Genomic DNA, 16,560 nt, shown 5'->3' with positions numbered 1-16,560 from the left:
GAAGTAAAAAAACAGAAAAAAAAAAACGCCAATCTTTATTTTTTCGACATCCTGTAATCGGATCGTGTAACAAAAAGGGATCGTGTAACCTCTAAGGTATTTATTACATGCTGAAATTATATAGGTTCTGGTAAAATATAGACGAATACCTGAGTTAAAATGAGTGAGGGTAAAGTAATTCAAGATTAACTCCACCGTAAAATATACTGTTTTTTCCATTACAAATTTCTACACCCATTGAATATTCATAGGAAAGTCTAAATCTGACACGCTTGTGGCACTTGATGACAGCTTTTCGAATACTTTTGTTTGCTTCGCCTATCTGTTTTTTCATTTGTTTCAAAGTGATCTTAGTCACAGTCAAATCAGGATCATCTATTTTCAAACAGTAATATCCACAATCTCTATCCGCGAATTGTAGTTCCAGATATGCGGTATCTTGGTCTTCATCACACAACAATAGAACATTTAGTTGAACTGACTTCAAATGAATAAATGGTATCAAGTCTACTTCAAATAATTCCGTTGGCGGATCTTTGAAATCGTTCATGCCACATATAAGTTTTTCTGTTGCAGGCAAGTATTTATGCAAGAGGCGCAATAGTTCTTTTGATGGGACCATGTTTCCCGTCTTAACGACCTTTATGTCTTTTTGTGTCGCAGTTGATACTTTTTTCTTACCCTTTACGATGCCACCACTCATTTTTGGCTCGGCCTCAATACATATACTACGATTGTAATTACTAGTAGATTTGTACAGAAACCGTTGAAGGTTTGGACAGTTCACCAACGCGTATCGTAAGAACTCCAGCGGCAAATTTAGATCTGTGTCGCCAAGAATGACATCCATGCGAAAAATGACTTCCGGTCCAATCATAGAAGTGGAAAGATTGGGAGTTAAAAGTTGAATAGGACGAGTCGATGAATCTTCTTGTTCAGAATCTTGATTATTTAATGGTAAATAGTAGTCAGACTCCTTCAAACTGTAATTAAAACATAAGTAGTCATCTGGAGTTAAACTAAAAGACTTGCATGCACTTTCATAATGATCATAATTGGCTCGACAGTATATTGTTTTGTTTCTTCTCATTGCGTTAAGTAATGTAAAGAAAATCGTGGGTTCGGATTCAGTACTGGTAGTTTGTCTATTGTAGCGCTTATCAGGTTTCCAACTGATACTAACCGTTTTTACCTTGCTCAAAATGCGTAAAAACTCCACTACATTACCAAGTCCAATTTTTTCAACCCAATCGAATACATCTGTATTACAGATTTCCAGTTTCAGGTTATCCAAATACGGCGCGACATAGTCTTTTAGGTAACCAGCATAATTTTTTGATATATTTGGAACTGTCAAATGCAATTTTTTAAAACCACTATTCAACCTCTTGTGGTTCGTATCACCATCAAGAATATTCTTTACAATTACTTCTGGAATACTATAATCGCTTTTGTAGCGTAATGATACTAAATGAGGACAAGAATCCATGATATCAAATGTAGTCAACTGGTGATCACAGCTATTGAAGAACGTCAAATGAGTCAAGTTGTTGAAATGATTTAACATCGTAAGCACATCGCCGTTAATAGGTCCCAAGTTAAAAGACGAGGAGTTGTATTCAACTTTTAAAGTGGTAATGGTTGTACGATATTTGTAGCAGACGGCAAAGTAAATGTCATAAGAATCATCGGTGCCACTCATATAGCTTCGACGATCACCCGGTATGATAACCCTAATTTTGTGCAATATTTTGTAAGAATCTGTACAGTTTAGGATGCACTGCATATAGTTGCGGGCATTTGCACTGTCACGTAAATCCAGAACTTGAATGTTTGGTAAGTGTTCCAAAAGCAAGATCCATTCTTCCTTCGTATATTCACCGTCTGAACCCTCTATTGAGACATGAATACCGTAAGGTTGAGATTTATACGTATCATCCCAATGAACAACAAGCCTTTTCGTGAAAGTACTGTATTGAAAGTAACGATCGCGTTCAGTGGGATCTAAACGTAGCAGTATCTCCGTGCGGGCAATTCCAAAGAGGTCGATATGCAGGTCTTTGTAAAAAATAGGCAATGCACTTTCTTTCCATCTTTTGCAAGTTAAAGCACATTGAAAAACATCTTTTTTACTTAAATGTTGGTACACAGCATTTAGAATTTCTGATGGTAATTTCGACATGTTGGAGTAAAGATAATAATATTAAAAAAAAAAAAAAAAATTTGGCGCCTGTTTTTTACAAGTTACACCGATTTCTGTAATAAGATTATGTCTTATTTTTGCTTGCAAGATTTTGCCGTACTTCATCTTACTGGATAAGTATGATGAATCAAAACAGATCGATCCTTCTTTTTACTTTCGGTATTTGACTTTATAGCTGTTAGATGTTGGTTAGTTTCAGTTCTCCTTTGTGATTGTTGTCTATAAAAAGCTGTTGCAGCCATAGTTAGTATTTGGCTTTATTAATGTTTTAGCCGAAGATGGCTTGAGTTATTATATGATTGGCCCTGTTGTATGCATGCACAAATCTAAGTTCCCTCGACTTTTTGGGACAGTATATACAGAGAATTTTAAAAGCATGAGAATGCTTAATGCTCTTTTTCTCCAAAAGAAAGATAATATTGACCAAGAAAGGGAGTATGATGGGTGGGGTTTTGTCGTCTTCAAACAAAAAGTGTCATTATTCGCTTCTTTTGCTATGCTATTTGCCAAGAAAACTGTGGTTCTGCTATCCTTACCTATCCACCTATATTAATTAGTGAGTAGATCTTCTCTTGCCCTCTCTCTTTCTTTTTAAATAACTTACTAATTGGCCATGTTTAGCTATATCTGTTAATACAAGAGGACCAAATCCAATTTTGTGCCTGGTTCGTTTGGCATCAATTGGCGGTGAATATGAGATGTCCCAACCGCTTAGAACAATGCTTCGTTAAAATCAAGCCCAATGATAATTACCTAACTTGTTATAAAAATAAGTTATCGCGTACATTTATTGGAAATGGGCCTTTCTTTTTTTTTGTGTATGCTTTAGAAGCATCATTAATTTAAGTCGATCCAGTATTAAAGTGTGATCAGTTGTAATATACATGATTAACATCAATTAAGTGTAATAAACTGTGTCTAGGTGATATTCAAGTGTAATTTGGTGTATTTAAGTGTAATTTGGTGTATTCAAGTGTAATTTGGTGTAGTATGGTGTATTTTCGTGGTAACACCAAACTACACCTGGGAGCGGATTTTTACACCAAAATGGTGTTAACACCATATTGCACCTGGGAGCGGATTTTTACACCGAAATGGTGTAGTCACCAAATTACACCAAATTACACCAAACACCACCAACGTCTTCATTTTTTTTTTTTTTTTTTTTTTTTTTTTTTTTGCATGAGGTATATCTTATATCCTCAAGTCTCCTTAGAATATATAACAGAGGGTAGCCCTGAATACAAAATATAATGGGTTTTTATCTATTATGATTAAAGGCTCAACAACATGGCCGAGCTTGTCCAAGATGCCAGATGTTACGGTAATACTGCCGCGTCGTATTGTTTTGATTTATTTCGTACCAAGCCCTTTATCGTAATAGGGAATATTTACTTTGAGTGCTTGATCAAGCAATTTTTTTTGTGAAATAATCCTGTTGTTGTTGTTAGCTTGTCTGATCTTATTACTCTCTCAGAATAGACTCTATCTATATCTATTTCTGCTGTTGCTTATTTAAAGAGATTGTTGCGTTAGGGGGGGGGGGCAGTTGCATACTAAAATGGACTCTTTTTAAATTATGTGTGTGGTTTCTGTTCTCATTAACAAGCCATTCTAACTATTCCCGCTCACTCTTTACAAAGAAAAAAAAATTAACCACTTTACTTTTTAATCTATCTCAACATGTAAACATGTCTTATTCCGGGATAAATTTACACCGTCCGTAACTTTTTTAATAGAGTATTATTGGATAAAGGATTGTGTGTGTGAGTGGGTGAGAGAGGTTGTACAAAAGTTAACGGTGCACGGGTAAAGGGGAAGAGGCACGCACTTTCAATCTGATTTGAGCTACAAAAGTTAATTTCTCCAACATTTTTCTCAAGGCACCTTCTTTGCCCTTATGAAATTCCTCTAGCCAATCAGGACCATAGAGCTCTTCTGCAGCCACCATGATATCCTTGCACGATCGTGGCGGTTGATCACGTAAAGTGGATTCTTCTTCATCATAGGTGGCAGCGGCAAAGATGGCTAGTGCAGGATTATATTCACCGTTGGGATCCAGATAATGACGCAAATAGGTATCCGAACAGTGATTATATTGGTATGTGATTAATGCTAATAATGCCAACGTCGATTGTCTTTTAATACCTCCACCGTCATTTTCCATGGTCAAAACTGTCTGTAGATCCTGCAATCCTGCCTCCAATAGTTTGTTGGCTTCTTCATCCTCATCTTCTTCTTCTTCATCATCATCATCATCACTGTCTGGGTTATTCTCTGTGTCGTCATCATTATCATTATCATCATCATCATTATGATGGGGTAACAAAACCGGTCTTCTTCTTGTGGTGGAAGGTCTTGTATGAAAATGACGATGGTTTGTATGAAACACTCTATAAATGGCATTGATTTGGCGAAGTATTCTAATAATAGCAGCCAAATCTTCTAATATCTCACTGTTTGTTCGGATAGCAAGTCTGTAAATATCCACTCTGGACCGAGTCAGGTCATCATCCTCTTCATCATCATCGTCTTCTTCGTCACTATGATTGGATAAAGAGTGCATGATGTTCTCTTCTTCATCATCCTCTTCATCTTCCATAATACTACTATCACTGCTATTCCCACTGCTGGCTGTATCATCACTGCTATGATCACTACTATCGGTACTATGGGTGAGTGTAATATCAGCTTGACGACCTTGTTGTGATAAGGATCTGACTGCAACTGCTTATTATTATTTTTCATACCTTGCAACGTTCAGATTATATCGACTAAAAGTTCTTGGTAAAATTCTTCTTGTCTAGGATAAAAAGTCATTATGCAAAACTATGAAGACGAATGCCTTGTCTTACCATGCGTTCATTTTCTAGTGGAGATGCATAGATTAAAGGCATCTTGTATGAATAAGTAAAAAAATAAAAAAAAAAGAGGGGGAAAGAGAAAAAAAGAATTTTTTTTTGTTATGTTCTTTTTTATTTACACATATAATTTTTTTTTTGTATGTTGTTTTTAGTTGCTTGTATGAGAGAAAAAAATGGAGTTAGTGGGAGGGGTTGCTTAATAACCACCACGACCACCTCTGAAGCCGCCACGACCTCCACGGTCTCCACCACCGAAACCACCACGACCACCGCCGAAACCGCCACGGCCTCCACGGTCTCCACCGAAACCGCCACGTCCACCACCACGTCCTCCACCGAAACCGCCACGACCTCCACGGTCTCCACCGCCGAAACCACCACGGCCGCCACGGGGGGCACCACGTCCACCACCGCGACCACCACGACCTTGTTGACCAGTACCTTTACCGACTTTTTTTTTTGTTGGGTTAGAAAATTATGCATAAATTATCAATGTATACTATTTTACCTTTGCCAACAACCTTGGGCTTGGGTAAGAAACGTTCAAGAGGAAGAAGCTTATCTGTACCGATATAGACCTTATCATCAGCCTTGAAGGACTTTGCAATCATACCTTCTTGCATTTTGACTGTGAAATAAACTTCGTTGACAGGACCTAAAATTTCGTCCACTTTACCGATTTGAGACTTGTTCTCGAGGAAGATGGGAGCATTGAAATAAGGAATCTTGACATTGATGGATTTACAGACCATGTCTCCTTCAACAGCATGCACAAAAGAGCCCATGGCTACAATTAAGAAAGAAAAAAGAGTTAATCGATGAAAGTGATCAAGAGATGTTTAAACGGGATCGGTTGTATTTTCTCTCCCATTTACTTACGGACAACTTCAGCAGGAGGACCTTGGTTGAATCCACCGCTGAATCCACCACGTCCACCACCACGACCTGTCAAAACAATAAGAGTTTTTTTTTTAGCAGCTGAGTTTTTATATGTTGTTGTATTATTAGGGTCCATTAGATTAGACCCCAAATGGGTTCATTACCTCCTCTAAATCCTCCTCCTCCGCCACCGCGACCACCGCCACGTCCACCACGTTCGCCAAATCCACCTTTACCCATTATGATTATAAAATTGTTTTTTTAAAAAGAGGGAAAAAAAAAATAAAGATAAAATTTTTTGTGGCTCCCCAGAAATTCCGACTATGGAAATTATTAGACCTCCCCTTTGTGCATTGGCTCTCCTTCGCCAATGAGGCTTGGATTTTCTGCCCCGGCCAATCGTGACCGTCTTTTTATGCCAGCCACCCTCCCTCATCCCCCCACAGTAATAAGATCATTTAAGGGGTAGCATCCCATTCCCTTGGCAACAGGACGCATGGATGCATTGATCCCTCTGTTTATAAAATTAAAGGGTATTCATATATAGAATTTATCAGCAAATGATGATATGATATTTTTCTTTTTTTTAATTTCAAACGACTGCTTATCCCCCTTCCTCCACTAGAAGCAATAATACATGATGAGACTCCCATAAATTTTTTTTATTATTATTACTTGGTAAATGAGTCCTTAATATAATGATGCACACCAGACCTCGCCCAAAACATGCAAAGTTTAAGCCAGATGCATTCCTGAAATAAACTCTGGATAGTTCTCTGACTTTGCAATCCCGAGCGTACATGTCGTATAAACACATAAAAATCACACACGGCCACCAACCGATCCCGACAAGCTCGATCAATCAGATAGGATTCAGTGTCCTGTTCTTTCAACCTGAACCGAAACAAATCCAGGTGCATGGTTGTACCACATGCATAACACATCTGTTCTTCTTCCTCGCTAGTGGTAGACCGAAATTTAAACGAACCAAAGGCAAACGAAGATCGTCTGACGGTTTGTTTCATGGTTGCAGTGGTGGTATTGGTAGAGAGATGATCATGCGAGTGTCGTTTTTTGGGCGTATCTGATTCGATCAAACAGGGTTCACGCATCACGGCTTCCAGGACTTTTTTGATAGAGAGCCTGGATCGTGTGGTATTTCCAAACCGGAGACAAGGCTCAATATCGAGTTCGAGACATTGCTTCAGAAACGGTAAACGATGAATGGCCTCCATGGATGTCTTGGGTGCCAGTGTCAAAAAGTCTTTAAAGAGACCTAACCAGGCATCATCCAAAAAGACATTGGTAGAATCAATCATGCTCATCGGACTGGGACTGACACAAAGTACCACGGGGGGCACTGTATCTGTAGTGGATATATCGGAAGGATGATAAAAATTCTGCTGCTCTCCGTCCTCTTCAAATCGTCTTCTCAACTCGTTCAACTGAGCTCGTTCGTCTGATAGTTCCTGATGCACTGTACTTAATTCTCTTTCCATTTGCATCAATTTCTTTTCGGCAACATAGCGTGCCTTCTTTTCTTCGGCTACCATCTTATTGGCTTGTTCAAATAAGCGTAAAGAAAGATCCTCGAGCTCGGATTCGACTTGAAATTGGGCTTGCTCTGCTATTTGTATACGGTCGATCTGGTCAATGTATTTTTGGTTCAGGTGGATGATTTCGTGTCGAAGCTCCTGAATCTCTTGTGATTGCTTTTGGATGACTGTGTAATAGGCAGTATTGTTGGGTGGGATATAAGTATATTCTTCTTTCAGCACGGTTTCTTCGGCAAGGCTGCTGTTGCGATCATGAGCGACGGCTGTGAGGTTGGAAATGGAGGAAGCAGATGAGAAAAATGAGCTTTGCGAACCTTCACCGTGTATTGGTGTAGGAGGGGCTAAAAGTGCTGGTAAAGGCTTTAAGGTGATGGGTACAGAGAGATTGTCATCGGACGGGTAACAGTTGATAAATATGACGGGGTCCATTGATGTTTTATGTATATATAGAAAAAGAATAAAAGAAGAGGGATAAAGGGAAATTAAATAATAATTCCTGTATTTTTAAAGTAGAATCTCGGAAAATTATTCGTTTTATTCAAATAAATCCACATCAGCAGGCATTTCAAAGGTAGGCGATTCAAGGTCTTGCCAATTATCAGCTCGCAACTTTGAGAAAAGAATGGTGTCTTTGACAAAACTTTGATATAGAGAAGAGACGAATGCTTGTTGTTTGTGCAGGTAAATCATTTCAGACCACATGCAGAATCTGATAAAGACCAGACGGTTTTGCTGGTTGGACAGTTCCGCTTCATCCTACAGTTGATGTCAGTATAAACCCATCCTCATATTATCCATATCATTTCACCCATAACTTACAGCTCGAATCGCTTCCTCCAATTTATGAACTTCAGGTTCTAATCCAGGTACTCCCTTATTCTGATGCACTTTGGCACGGTTCGTTTGTAACCGTTTATTGATCAATTCCGTTTGATTTGCAGACATTCTGACTCTACGCTCATCCAAATCCTACGCTTATCTCTATCAGTACACCCGTACTCACACATAGATTTATCATAATATAAAGCCTACCCTGAATGATACCAATAAGTCTCTAAATTTTTTCAGGTTTTCTAATACGCCATCTGTTGATGAGCCCACTTGGTCCTCCAATATACTACTTTCACTCTGCATATGCTTAGCAACATTTTCATAACCCTTCACCACATGTTGACAGTTCCTACACTCGCCAGCGTGATACCTTAATTCAGCCTCAGCCAATGAATTCAAGGCAATGGAGTAGCGAGAAAAGTCCGTGGCTTGACCGTGCATACGTCTGATCATACGCTCCATGATAAAACAGAGGTTGACATAGTGATTGATACCAGCCGTCACTCTCTTCCTTGCTTTACCTATCTGCTCATCCAAATTGGTAGGTACCATATCATCCAGATCCCTCATATTATACGTCTTTCGTTTGAATTCTTCGTCCAAGTTGGGAGGATTCTGTTTGCGCCAAGCAGCTAGTTCACTAGGCTCTGTTAAAAACCTTGAAACTATATCGTCTTTTCTGAGGATGGGGTGACGAATAATGGCATTGATAAATCTGGACAGACCCTTTCTTCTCTTTTCCAAGAATGTGGCATCTCGTCCTCCCAGTTTCTTGGGAGGTAAATTGGGTAAAGCACGAAATGGATATCGCTTGATAAGAACGTCTAGCAACCACCAAAAATCACTGTATCTGCGGAGAACAATGGAAGATCGCTTTTCGTTGGTGACAATGTAATTTACATGCTTAAATATAAACCCTTCTCGTTCGGGAGCCACTGTCACCGCAATTTCTTCCAAGTTCTTAAACCAGTGGCGTGTATCGAGCTTTTTACTGTCATGACTGAAAGAAGCTGTTTTGGGTGATTTCATGCCTGGATATCCGTTGCTGGCCGTATGGTTGGATTTGGTGGTGGGTTCGGTGATGGGTTGTGTTACGGGTGTTAATGGCGTCTTTTGTTCCTCCTCTTCCTCTTCATTATTGTACATGCTTGGTTCTGGTAAGTCTTGATGATAAATCAAAGAAAAGGGTTAGGTTTAGGGTTATAAGCTTAAACATGCGACTTACAATTTTTGTTTCTATTCAGACTTTCCAGTGACACATCTAATATTTTTTTTTTTTGGTTAGAATCGGGAGAGGGGGTAAATTATTATTTGGAACTCACCTATTTTATTTTGAGCACAGGCAAGTAATGCGATGGCGGTATTGAATTCAGACTGAGTTACATAAGACGCGCCATCGGGTACCACAATTTGCATAATCTATAAAGGATACGTACACATGAGTCTCTCTCTCTCTCTTCAAATTACATATCAAAACAAGAAGTTTTTCTTTTGTTTGGGACACTTGCCATTTCAATGTGATTAGCCGAAATCTTTCCTTTTGACAAGATATTATTTAAGCTTGAAAGCGAGACTCTTCCCGAGCGCTGACTGGTAGAGAAAAGTTGTTCGTACATGTTTGGTAACCGAACACCCGCTACAGCCAAAAAAAAAAAAAAAAAAAAAAAAAAAAAAAAAATGAGTGTGAATGAAGAAATAAGGGGATTAAAACCACTTACACAATACAGTGGTCGAGTTGAGAGCTTGTTGGTCATTATTGGAAGAAAAATTAGAGTTATAGTCAAGATTAGGAGTGGTATAAGACCTATTGATATCGGTGGGTGAACTCACAACGGCATGACTCCCCCAAGGATCCTGTTCATATTGCGAAGAGAACATGGATGTGGTCATTGTGTTTCCCAAAATCGAATTGGAAGGAGCAGTATCAAACATGGAGCTTGACAAAGGATCGTCGTCTTCATGTAACATCTTGTAGGGAGATAAAAAAGAAAAAGGAAAAAAAAAAAAGTTTGTGTGATAATAAAAGAAAAACAAGTCGGAGATAAAGTAGGTGTGTTTATTTACATTTACGAATGATGGAAGTCATTGATTGTCCTAACTCGTCACTTAAAGGTTCTCCACTGCTTAGAACTTGTTCTATAAATCATCCGTTAGTTTCTCTGATACTCAAACAAAGGTATTCATTCTTACCTAAAAAGTAGGTGACCAACTTTTGGACGTCCTTGATTAATGTCAAATTTTCAACAAGCGGCTCGACAATTGCAACAACATGTGCAACAAATGTCACACTATAAGGGGCTTTTGCCATGATCAATACTTTCTTGACAAAGTGAACTATCAAACTATCATCCAATTCACGTCCCACACCACTAAAATACTTTAACACCGGAAGTGTATAATTTAGTTGAACCAAATATAACATGCGATCCACCCACGTTCTTTGTAAAGCCAACTAGATTGAAAGAGAGAGGGTCAGAAAAAAAAAGAGAGATAAGCAGAATGATAACTTACTTGAATCTCGGGTGCAAATATAGGTGTCTTGTGTTTAATACACTTTTTAATCACATCAAATACGATCGGTTGTTGAAGTTGATGGCGGTCTGCAATTTCATCCAATATTAACAAGAGAGCAGGTGTTTCTTTTGTACGAAAGTAAGTTTCGAAATAAGCGGTATTAATAGCCATATATTCGATCCATAAAAGAACACCCATAGATCCCACAGGGAAACGAATAGCACTGATGATGTATTTCATGGCACCTGTGATACTACCTACTTCTGTCTTACTGGCCAACGAATTATACAAATCCTTCAAGACCAGTTGCACTTTATAGATATCGTCTTTTTGCTGTAACTTGGGTTTGGTGTCGTTCATGGTGGTAGCATAAGCGATCAAATAAGTCACATCATCCACAAGATCCAGTCTCAGCAAGGATCCATGATGAGGAACATAAAGTGATCGCAACATCTTGACAATCAAGTCATATTCACACAGGTAGGTTGTAGCAGGTGGATTCTCGGATGAATAAAATCGCTTCAAGGTGATCAAATCACCAGGTGTGATATGGGTCGAGTTCATGGTGGATTTGATGGTTCTGGAGAGTTCCAAGGGTGCATGCGAGACATGACTGTGTAATAAATCTACAAACGCATGGTTTCCTCGACTTCTGGCTGCAAACTCTAATTCTCGACGAAGACGAGTGAAAGGTGTCGCTCCATATTCATCGTATAATTTTCGAAGCAAAATTTGTGCGTACAAGTAAGTATCCTCTCTTTCACAGCAAACTCTCTATTCATAATTCATTTAAGTCAAGCAATTACACATATAAAAAAAAATACGTACAACGAGACTGGGTATATCTTGATCAAACTCCAAATCATCCTTTGTAACAAGGTCTGTTAAAGCATCTTGGAGAATCAAGTTATATACTTTGACATAGGTGGATGCAGTTCTTAACTTGGAGATCTCTTTATCATGTCCCGCTTCAGCAATTCGCTACAGGAAAACGTCGGTGAGTTCTCTACTCTCATTGTATAACTTTACGACTTACAAGAATAGCAAAGTTGAGAAAACTGCAGCTGGGATGCTTTTCCAATAATTCATACATGGTTTGTCTCCATTGAGGATCCCTGATCAATACTTCAAGCCATGCAGGGGCTGTTTCAGTGTCTGTTTGCAAAAAGTATTGATCACAGCGTACAGGGTCAAACCTGTTTTTCAATTGTTGTCTAATGGCTTCTCTTAAAATGGTGTCACTGTTGAGTCCGATCGAATCGACAGACACTGCTGTGGCATTACACATGGAAGGAATACCAATGTATGATTCTGATAAGAGGTTGACAGCGTCCATGGGTGCTCCTCCTAAATTTAAGTATTCTGACAAGACATCGTTGTATATATTCTGCTCCAAAATGGCGTCTAAAGTAAAAAGAAAAGCACAAATCACATTAGCTTAGAAATACTCTTCCACTAGTGTGTGCGTGTCAAAACCTTTTTGGGACAGTGCCTTCTTGTACTCATCAATAGTTGCGATTCTCAAGGTTGTTGACTATGTGTTGTAGTATTAGTTATTTTCGCTTGTGATATAACGCGTCAACAAGGGCTATTTTTTACCATTGTGTAAAGAAGAACTATTTTTTTTTAACGGAAAAACAAAAAAAAATGTTTTTTTATTGGTTTTTATACACTTTGCCAGCCAATAGAAAAGAAATTTGTTTTTTCACTTTAGACTATAAATAAAATGAGGTTGTATGAAGCCCCCCCATTACCACCGTAAGTAATGATTCCCTGGCCATTACCAAGTTACCCAACTTTTTCTCTCCCATGTTAGGTTTTCTGAAGAAAAATGCACCAATGAGCTCGACAGGATATTAAAAAGCTCTCCCAAAGTAGCGATACTCTTGAAAGGTATCCAGACACTGAATAAAGACGCTTTAAGAAGAGGAATAACTTGTCGACCTTGTATGGGTACGAACCAAGAAGTAAGAGAATTGAAAGGAGAGACTATACGGCTCTACTGAGCTTTTTTTTCTTTGTATTTGAATGTGTAGACACGTATGGGATATTATGATGCCCGATATAAACGGTAATATTATCAAATCATGATAATCATGAGAGTTCATGTCGTAATCATTATTTTTTCAAATGTGTAGGGTAGTACTATGCTGTGATCACTTACGAAGCAAAAAAGAAATTGAGGATACACTGGTACATGAACTAACGCATGCTTTTGATTCCCTGAGGAAAGGAAAGTTTAAAAGTATCTGTCATTTAATTGCTTGTGGCGAAATCCGTGCTAGTGCATTAGGTAAGGAATATTGATAGTGTCTCCTAGTAATTGTTTAAACAATTATTTATTTTAATAATAGGTCAGTGTGAAACTATTGAGGACCCATACAAAAAGAAGCAGTGCATTTGGACAGACGCAGTAAGATCAACAGAAATTCATTGTGGCACAGAACAAGCAGAGAAAGTAGTCAAAGAGGTCTTCGAAAACTGTGTCCATGATGAGACTCCCTTTAAATAGACCGCTTCATCATGTAGTGTTTGAAACTACACTACTTTAATATTAGGAAACCTATTTTACAATTGGTTTTTTAATGTGTGAAAATAGAAAGTCTTTAAATTTAATAAATCAATTGGTGGAAACTATCCAACGGAACGGTACCTATAAACTATTTAAAACGTGCTTTAATGAGATCAAATATCCTCTCCCTCATAAGGTATCGTCCATTTTTTAAATAATTGGATGAGGTTCAAACTCCTAGATATGTCTAACACTTAAAATTAAGCGCTAAAATAAAAAACTACAAAAAAAATCACAACGGACCTAATCCATTTTTTAAAAATACGTCGAGAGAAAGCGAAAAAACAACTATCTGTTTTGACAAGTTCTTAGTAACCTCTAATAAAATTTCACGATAAAATATATTTATATAACTATCTCATTTAGCTCTTTTGCTTGTTTTTATCGTTGTCTTGGATTTTTGATTTTATCAACCTTTATCACATCCACCATCTGATCAACACTCGTTATTCTATTCACATTTTCTTTCGCAAGACCTTATCTCGTGAAAAAATTGAAGCGTTTTGAAGTATGTGATTTGGACAGGGTTTCAATGTCTTAATAGGCATGTAATCAAGATGGGACTAAGCTGAATTTATTATTTGCAAGGCACTGCCAAAATATAAAAGTTTTGATAATTTGTAGGTAAACGTACATGTGGAAATATTATATGAACTGGAAACGCATATGAGAGGACTGTTTGTAATCCAATTCACTAATTTCCCCATCGCTGATAATCTTAAACAATGAACATGAATAGCAAACTGCGATTTTGACGTGATTGCGACACTTGACAATGGCTTTTCGGATATTTCCGTTCTCTCTGCTGCTTATTTGTTCCAAAGTGGTTTTAGTAACATTCAATTTAGGAAAATCTTTTACCAAACAGTAATATTCACGATCTTTCTCCGGGAATTGTATTTCCAGATATACAGTCTTTTGTTTTTTACCAGACAACAATTGAAAATCCAACTGAACTAAATCCAGATGGCTGAATGCTGTCAAGTCCGCTTCAAATAATACAGTTGGTGAATCCGCATCATTCGTTGCACCACATAGAAAAACCTCGGTTGCAGGCATATATTTAACCATTAGTTCCAATAGAATTTTTGATGGAACCATGTTACTGATCTTGACAATTTTAATGTTTTCTTGTGTTGTACTTGATAGGTCCCTCCTTTCTCTGATGTTCTTTATTCCTGTTTTAGTATCGTTACCAATACATATACCAAGTGCAGATTTATTATATGCAGTAAAAGAAAACTGTTGAAGGTTTGGACAGTTCATCAATGCGTATCTTAGGAAATTTAGCGGCAAATTTGGATCATTATCGCACATAACAACCCGCATGTAATGGAAGACTTCTAATCCTATAGTTGAAGTGGAAGGATTGTGCAGTTCAGTTTGAATACCATGGGACAATGGACCGTCATCATGCCATTCTTGTTCAGAATCTTGATTAGTTAATGGCAGATGGTATTCAGATAGTTTTAAACCATAATCAAACTGCAAGCTGTCATCTGAAGTTAACTTGAAAGACTTGTGTACAATTACACAATTACTGTAATGGACTTGATAGTACATTTTTTTGCTCCTTTTCATCGCATTAAGTAAGGCAAACATAATTGTATGATCTGATTCTGTACTAGTAGTCTGTCTATCAGAGTTTCGATCAGGTTTCCAACGAATAAAGGCCGTTTTAACCGTGCTCAATCTATCCAGAAACTTCACCGCATTATTAAGCCCAATACTTTCTACCCAATCGAAGACATCTGTATTACTTATATCCAATGTCAGGATATCCAAATGCGGAATGAGATCATCGCTAAGGCAAGTGATGTAGTGCTTTGGAATGGCTGGAATCGATAGAATTAATTCTTTAAAACAACTATTCAACTTAATACGGTTTATAGTTGAATCTGGAATTGCGAACTCGGTTGTGTAATTTAGTGTTATTGTATGGGGACAAGTATCCAAAATGTCAAATATCGTCAACTGGGGATCATAACTGTTATTGAATTTTAGTAGAGTTAAGCTATTAAAATGACTTAACAAGGTAGGTAATTTGCTGTTGGTCAATATTGAGGTGTTGTGTTCAACTTCTAAATTCGTAATAGTTGTGCGATACTTGTAGCAAACGGCATGGTAGGTGCTGGTAGAATTATTAGTTTCTTGGCGAGCACCCAGTAAGATGGCCTTGATATTGAGCAATATCTTGTCGGTATCAGTGGACTCCAGAATATATTGTATATATTTGCTGGTGTTACGGCTGTAAACTAAGTTCAGAACTTGTATATTCGGTAGGTACCTCAAAAGCATGATCCATTCTTCTTTTGTATATTCACCGTCAGTGTCTTTCAGTGAGAGAGTATCTCCTAAATAATGTGGTAGATATCCTGCAATATCCTGATGAATTTGAAGCGTTTTTGTAAAGACGCCATACTGAAAGTAACGATCGCGTTCAGTGTTGTTCATACGTAATAGTTTCTTCGTTTGGAAAGCTCGGTAAAAATTAACCGACAGACCATTGTAAAAAAATGGTAATGCACTTTCTTTCCATCTTTTACATGTCAGAATACATTGTAAAACATCTTTGCTGCTTAAATGGGAGTATACAATATTTAGGATCTCTGAGGGTAATTTTGACATGTTAAGTAAAATAAACACCATCTTCATTTTTTTTTCATCAGCAACCTTTGGCTAAGTTACAGTGTAACATTCCATATTTAATTGCTGTGTGTGGGCAAAAAATTGTGTGTAGACCGTCTCAAGAAATTAAACAATTCACTACCGCATCCTTCGGTTGATCGCCTCGATAAACACACGTGAAGAATTAAACTAAACTTTCAAAAGCTAAGAATATTTGGTACCAGCTGTTACACAACACAATCAATACCTAGATATTCACCCTTAGTATGCTAAACATATGTTTGTAAAATGTCCAATTGTCTGGCCTACTTGGTCCACTCTCTCCTGATAATTCTTTTCAGGTCAAACGGATATACAAATCCTTACCCCAAGTCGAATGCCCCATAGTATGTACATGTTAGATTCTGCCTTTCAATTCCATTTACTGGCTGCCGTATGCGGGTAAAAAGGGTGTAAGATCCGGTCTAACAGATTTTCCGAAATCAGTGGATAAAAAGAAATAAGATAATTATG

General features: G+C 37.8%; 7 protein-coding genes across 7 annotated transcripts; 1 reads left to right on the top strand and 6 right to left on the bottom strand.

Moving 5' to 3' along the window:
* Positions 1 to 17: 17 nt before the first annotated feature.
* EV154DRAFT_496814 (uncharacterized protein) lies at positions 18 to 1,114 on the bottom strand. Its single transcript, XM_051600198.1, has one exon. It carries the CDS (start codon positions 1,088 to 1,090, stop codon positions 155 to 157), a length of 936 nt encoding a protein of 311 aa, XP_051461472.1. The 5' UTR covers positions 1,091 to 1,114; the 3' UTR covers positions 18 to 154.
* Positions 1,115 to 3,859: 2,745 nt separating this feature from the next.
* EV154DRAFT_50420 (uncharacterized protein) lies at positions 3,860 to 5,150 on the bottom strand. The gene is made up of 2 exons (XM_051601014.1): positions 5,059 to 5,150; positions 3,860 to 5,006 (listed from the first exon to the last, which is right to left on the bottom strand). Exon 2 carries the CDS (start codon positions 4,803 to 4,805, stop codon positions 3,999 to 4,001), a length of 807 nt encoding a protein of 268 aa, XP_051461471.1. The 5' UTR covers positions 4,806 to 5,006; positions 5,059 to 5,150; the 3' UTR covers positions 3,860 to 3,998.
* A 119-nt stretch (positions 5,151 to 5,269) lies between these two features.
* On the bottom strand, positions 5,270 to 6,229 carry EV154DRAFT_458512 (Gar1/Naf1 RNA binding region-domain-containing protein; the record flags this gene model as incomplete). Its single annotated transcript, XM_051597449.1, has 4 exons — positions 6,111 to 6,229; positions 5,947 to 6,012; positions 5,576 to 5,854; positions 5,270 to 5,517 (listed from the first exon to the last, which is right to left on the bottom strand). Coding segments are annotated over exons 1-4 (669 nt in total), but the record flags the coding sequence as incomplete, so codon positions are not given.
* Positions 6,230 to 6,644: 415 nt separating this feature from the next.
* Positions 6,645 to 7,667, bottom strand: EV154DRAFT_391521 (uncharacterized protein; the record flags this gene model as incomplete). Its single annotated transcript, XM_051595117.1, has 2 exons — positions 6,645 to 6,890; positions 6,960 to 7,667. Coding segments are annotated over 2 exons (954 nt in total), but the record flags the coding sequence as incomplete, so codon positions are not given.
* Positions 7,668 to 8,036: 369 nt separating this feature from the next.
* On the bottom strand, positions 8,037 to 12,449 carry EV154DRAFT_477825 (TH1 protein-domain-containing protein; the record flags this gene model as incomplete). Its single annotated transcript, XM_051598139.1, has 14 exons — positions 8,037 to 8,258; positions 8,322 to 8,471; positions 8,535 to 9,496; positions 9,559 to 9,594; positions 9,656 to 9,752; positions 9,836 to 9,969; positions 10,052 to 10,288; positions 10,398 to 10,469; positions 10,524 to 10,710; positions 10,845 to 11,621; positions 11,676 to 11,828; positions 11,884 to 12,251; positions 12,324 to 12,381; positions 12,447 to 12,449. 14 exons carry the CDS (start codon positions 12,447 to 12,449, stop codon positions 8,037 to 8,039), a joined length of 3,456 nt encoding a protein of 1,151 aa, XP_051461468.1.
* Positions 12,450 to 12,573: 124 nt separating this feature from the next.
* Positions 12,574 to 13,499, top strand: EV154DRAFT_548620 (peptidase M76; the record flags this gene model as incomplete). The annotated part of the gene is made up of 5 exons (XM_051604814.1): positions 12,574 to 12,605; positions 12,664 to 12,814; positions 12,884 to 12,918; positions 12,986 to 13,140; positions 13,202 to 13,499. The coding sequence occupies 5 exons, from the start codon at positions 12,574 to 12,576 to the stop codon at positions 13,357 to 13,359; spliced, it is 531 nt and encodes a 176-aa protein (XP_051461467.1). The 3' UTR covers positions 13,360 to 13,499.
* Positions 13,500 to 13,971: 472 nt separating this feature from the next.
* Positions 13,972 to 16,158, bottom strand: EV154DRAFT_496804 (uncharacterized protein). The gene has a single exon (XM_051600197.1). It carries the CDS (start codon positions 16,072 to 16,074, stop codon positions 14,065 to 14,067), a length of 2,010 nt encoding a protein of 669 aa, XP_051461466.1. The 5' UTR covers positions 16,075 to 16,158; the 3' UTR covers positions 13,972 to 14,064.
* Positions 16,159 to 16,560: the final 402 nt, after the last annotated feature.

Source organism: Mucor mucedo (genome assembly GCF_025094135.1).
Source record: "Mucor mucedo strain NRRL 3635 chromosome Unknown EV154scaffold_13, whole genome shotgun sequence".
Taxonomy (NCBI): domain Eukaryota; kingdom Fungi; phylum Mucoromycota; class Mucoromycetes; order Mucorales; family Mucoraceae; genus Mucor; species Mucor mucedo.
This window is presented reverse-complemented; position numbering and strand designations above follow the sequence as displayed.

Bases quoted from the DNA above. Each gene is read 5' to 3' on its own strand.
- EV154DRAFT_496804 (XM_051600197.1), bottom strand. From the start codon at position 16,074: ATGAAGATGGTGTTTATTTTACTTAACATGTCAAAATTACCCTCAGAG.
- EV154DRAFT_50420 (XM_051601014.1), bottom strand. From the start codon at position 4,805: ATGGAAGATGAAGAGGATGATGAAGAAGAGAACATCATGCACTCTTTA.
- EV154DRAFT_496814 (XM_051600198.1), bottom strand. From the start codon at position 1,090: ATGAGAAGAAACAAAACAATATACTGTCGAGCCAATTATGATCATTAT.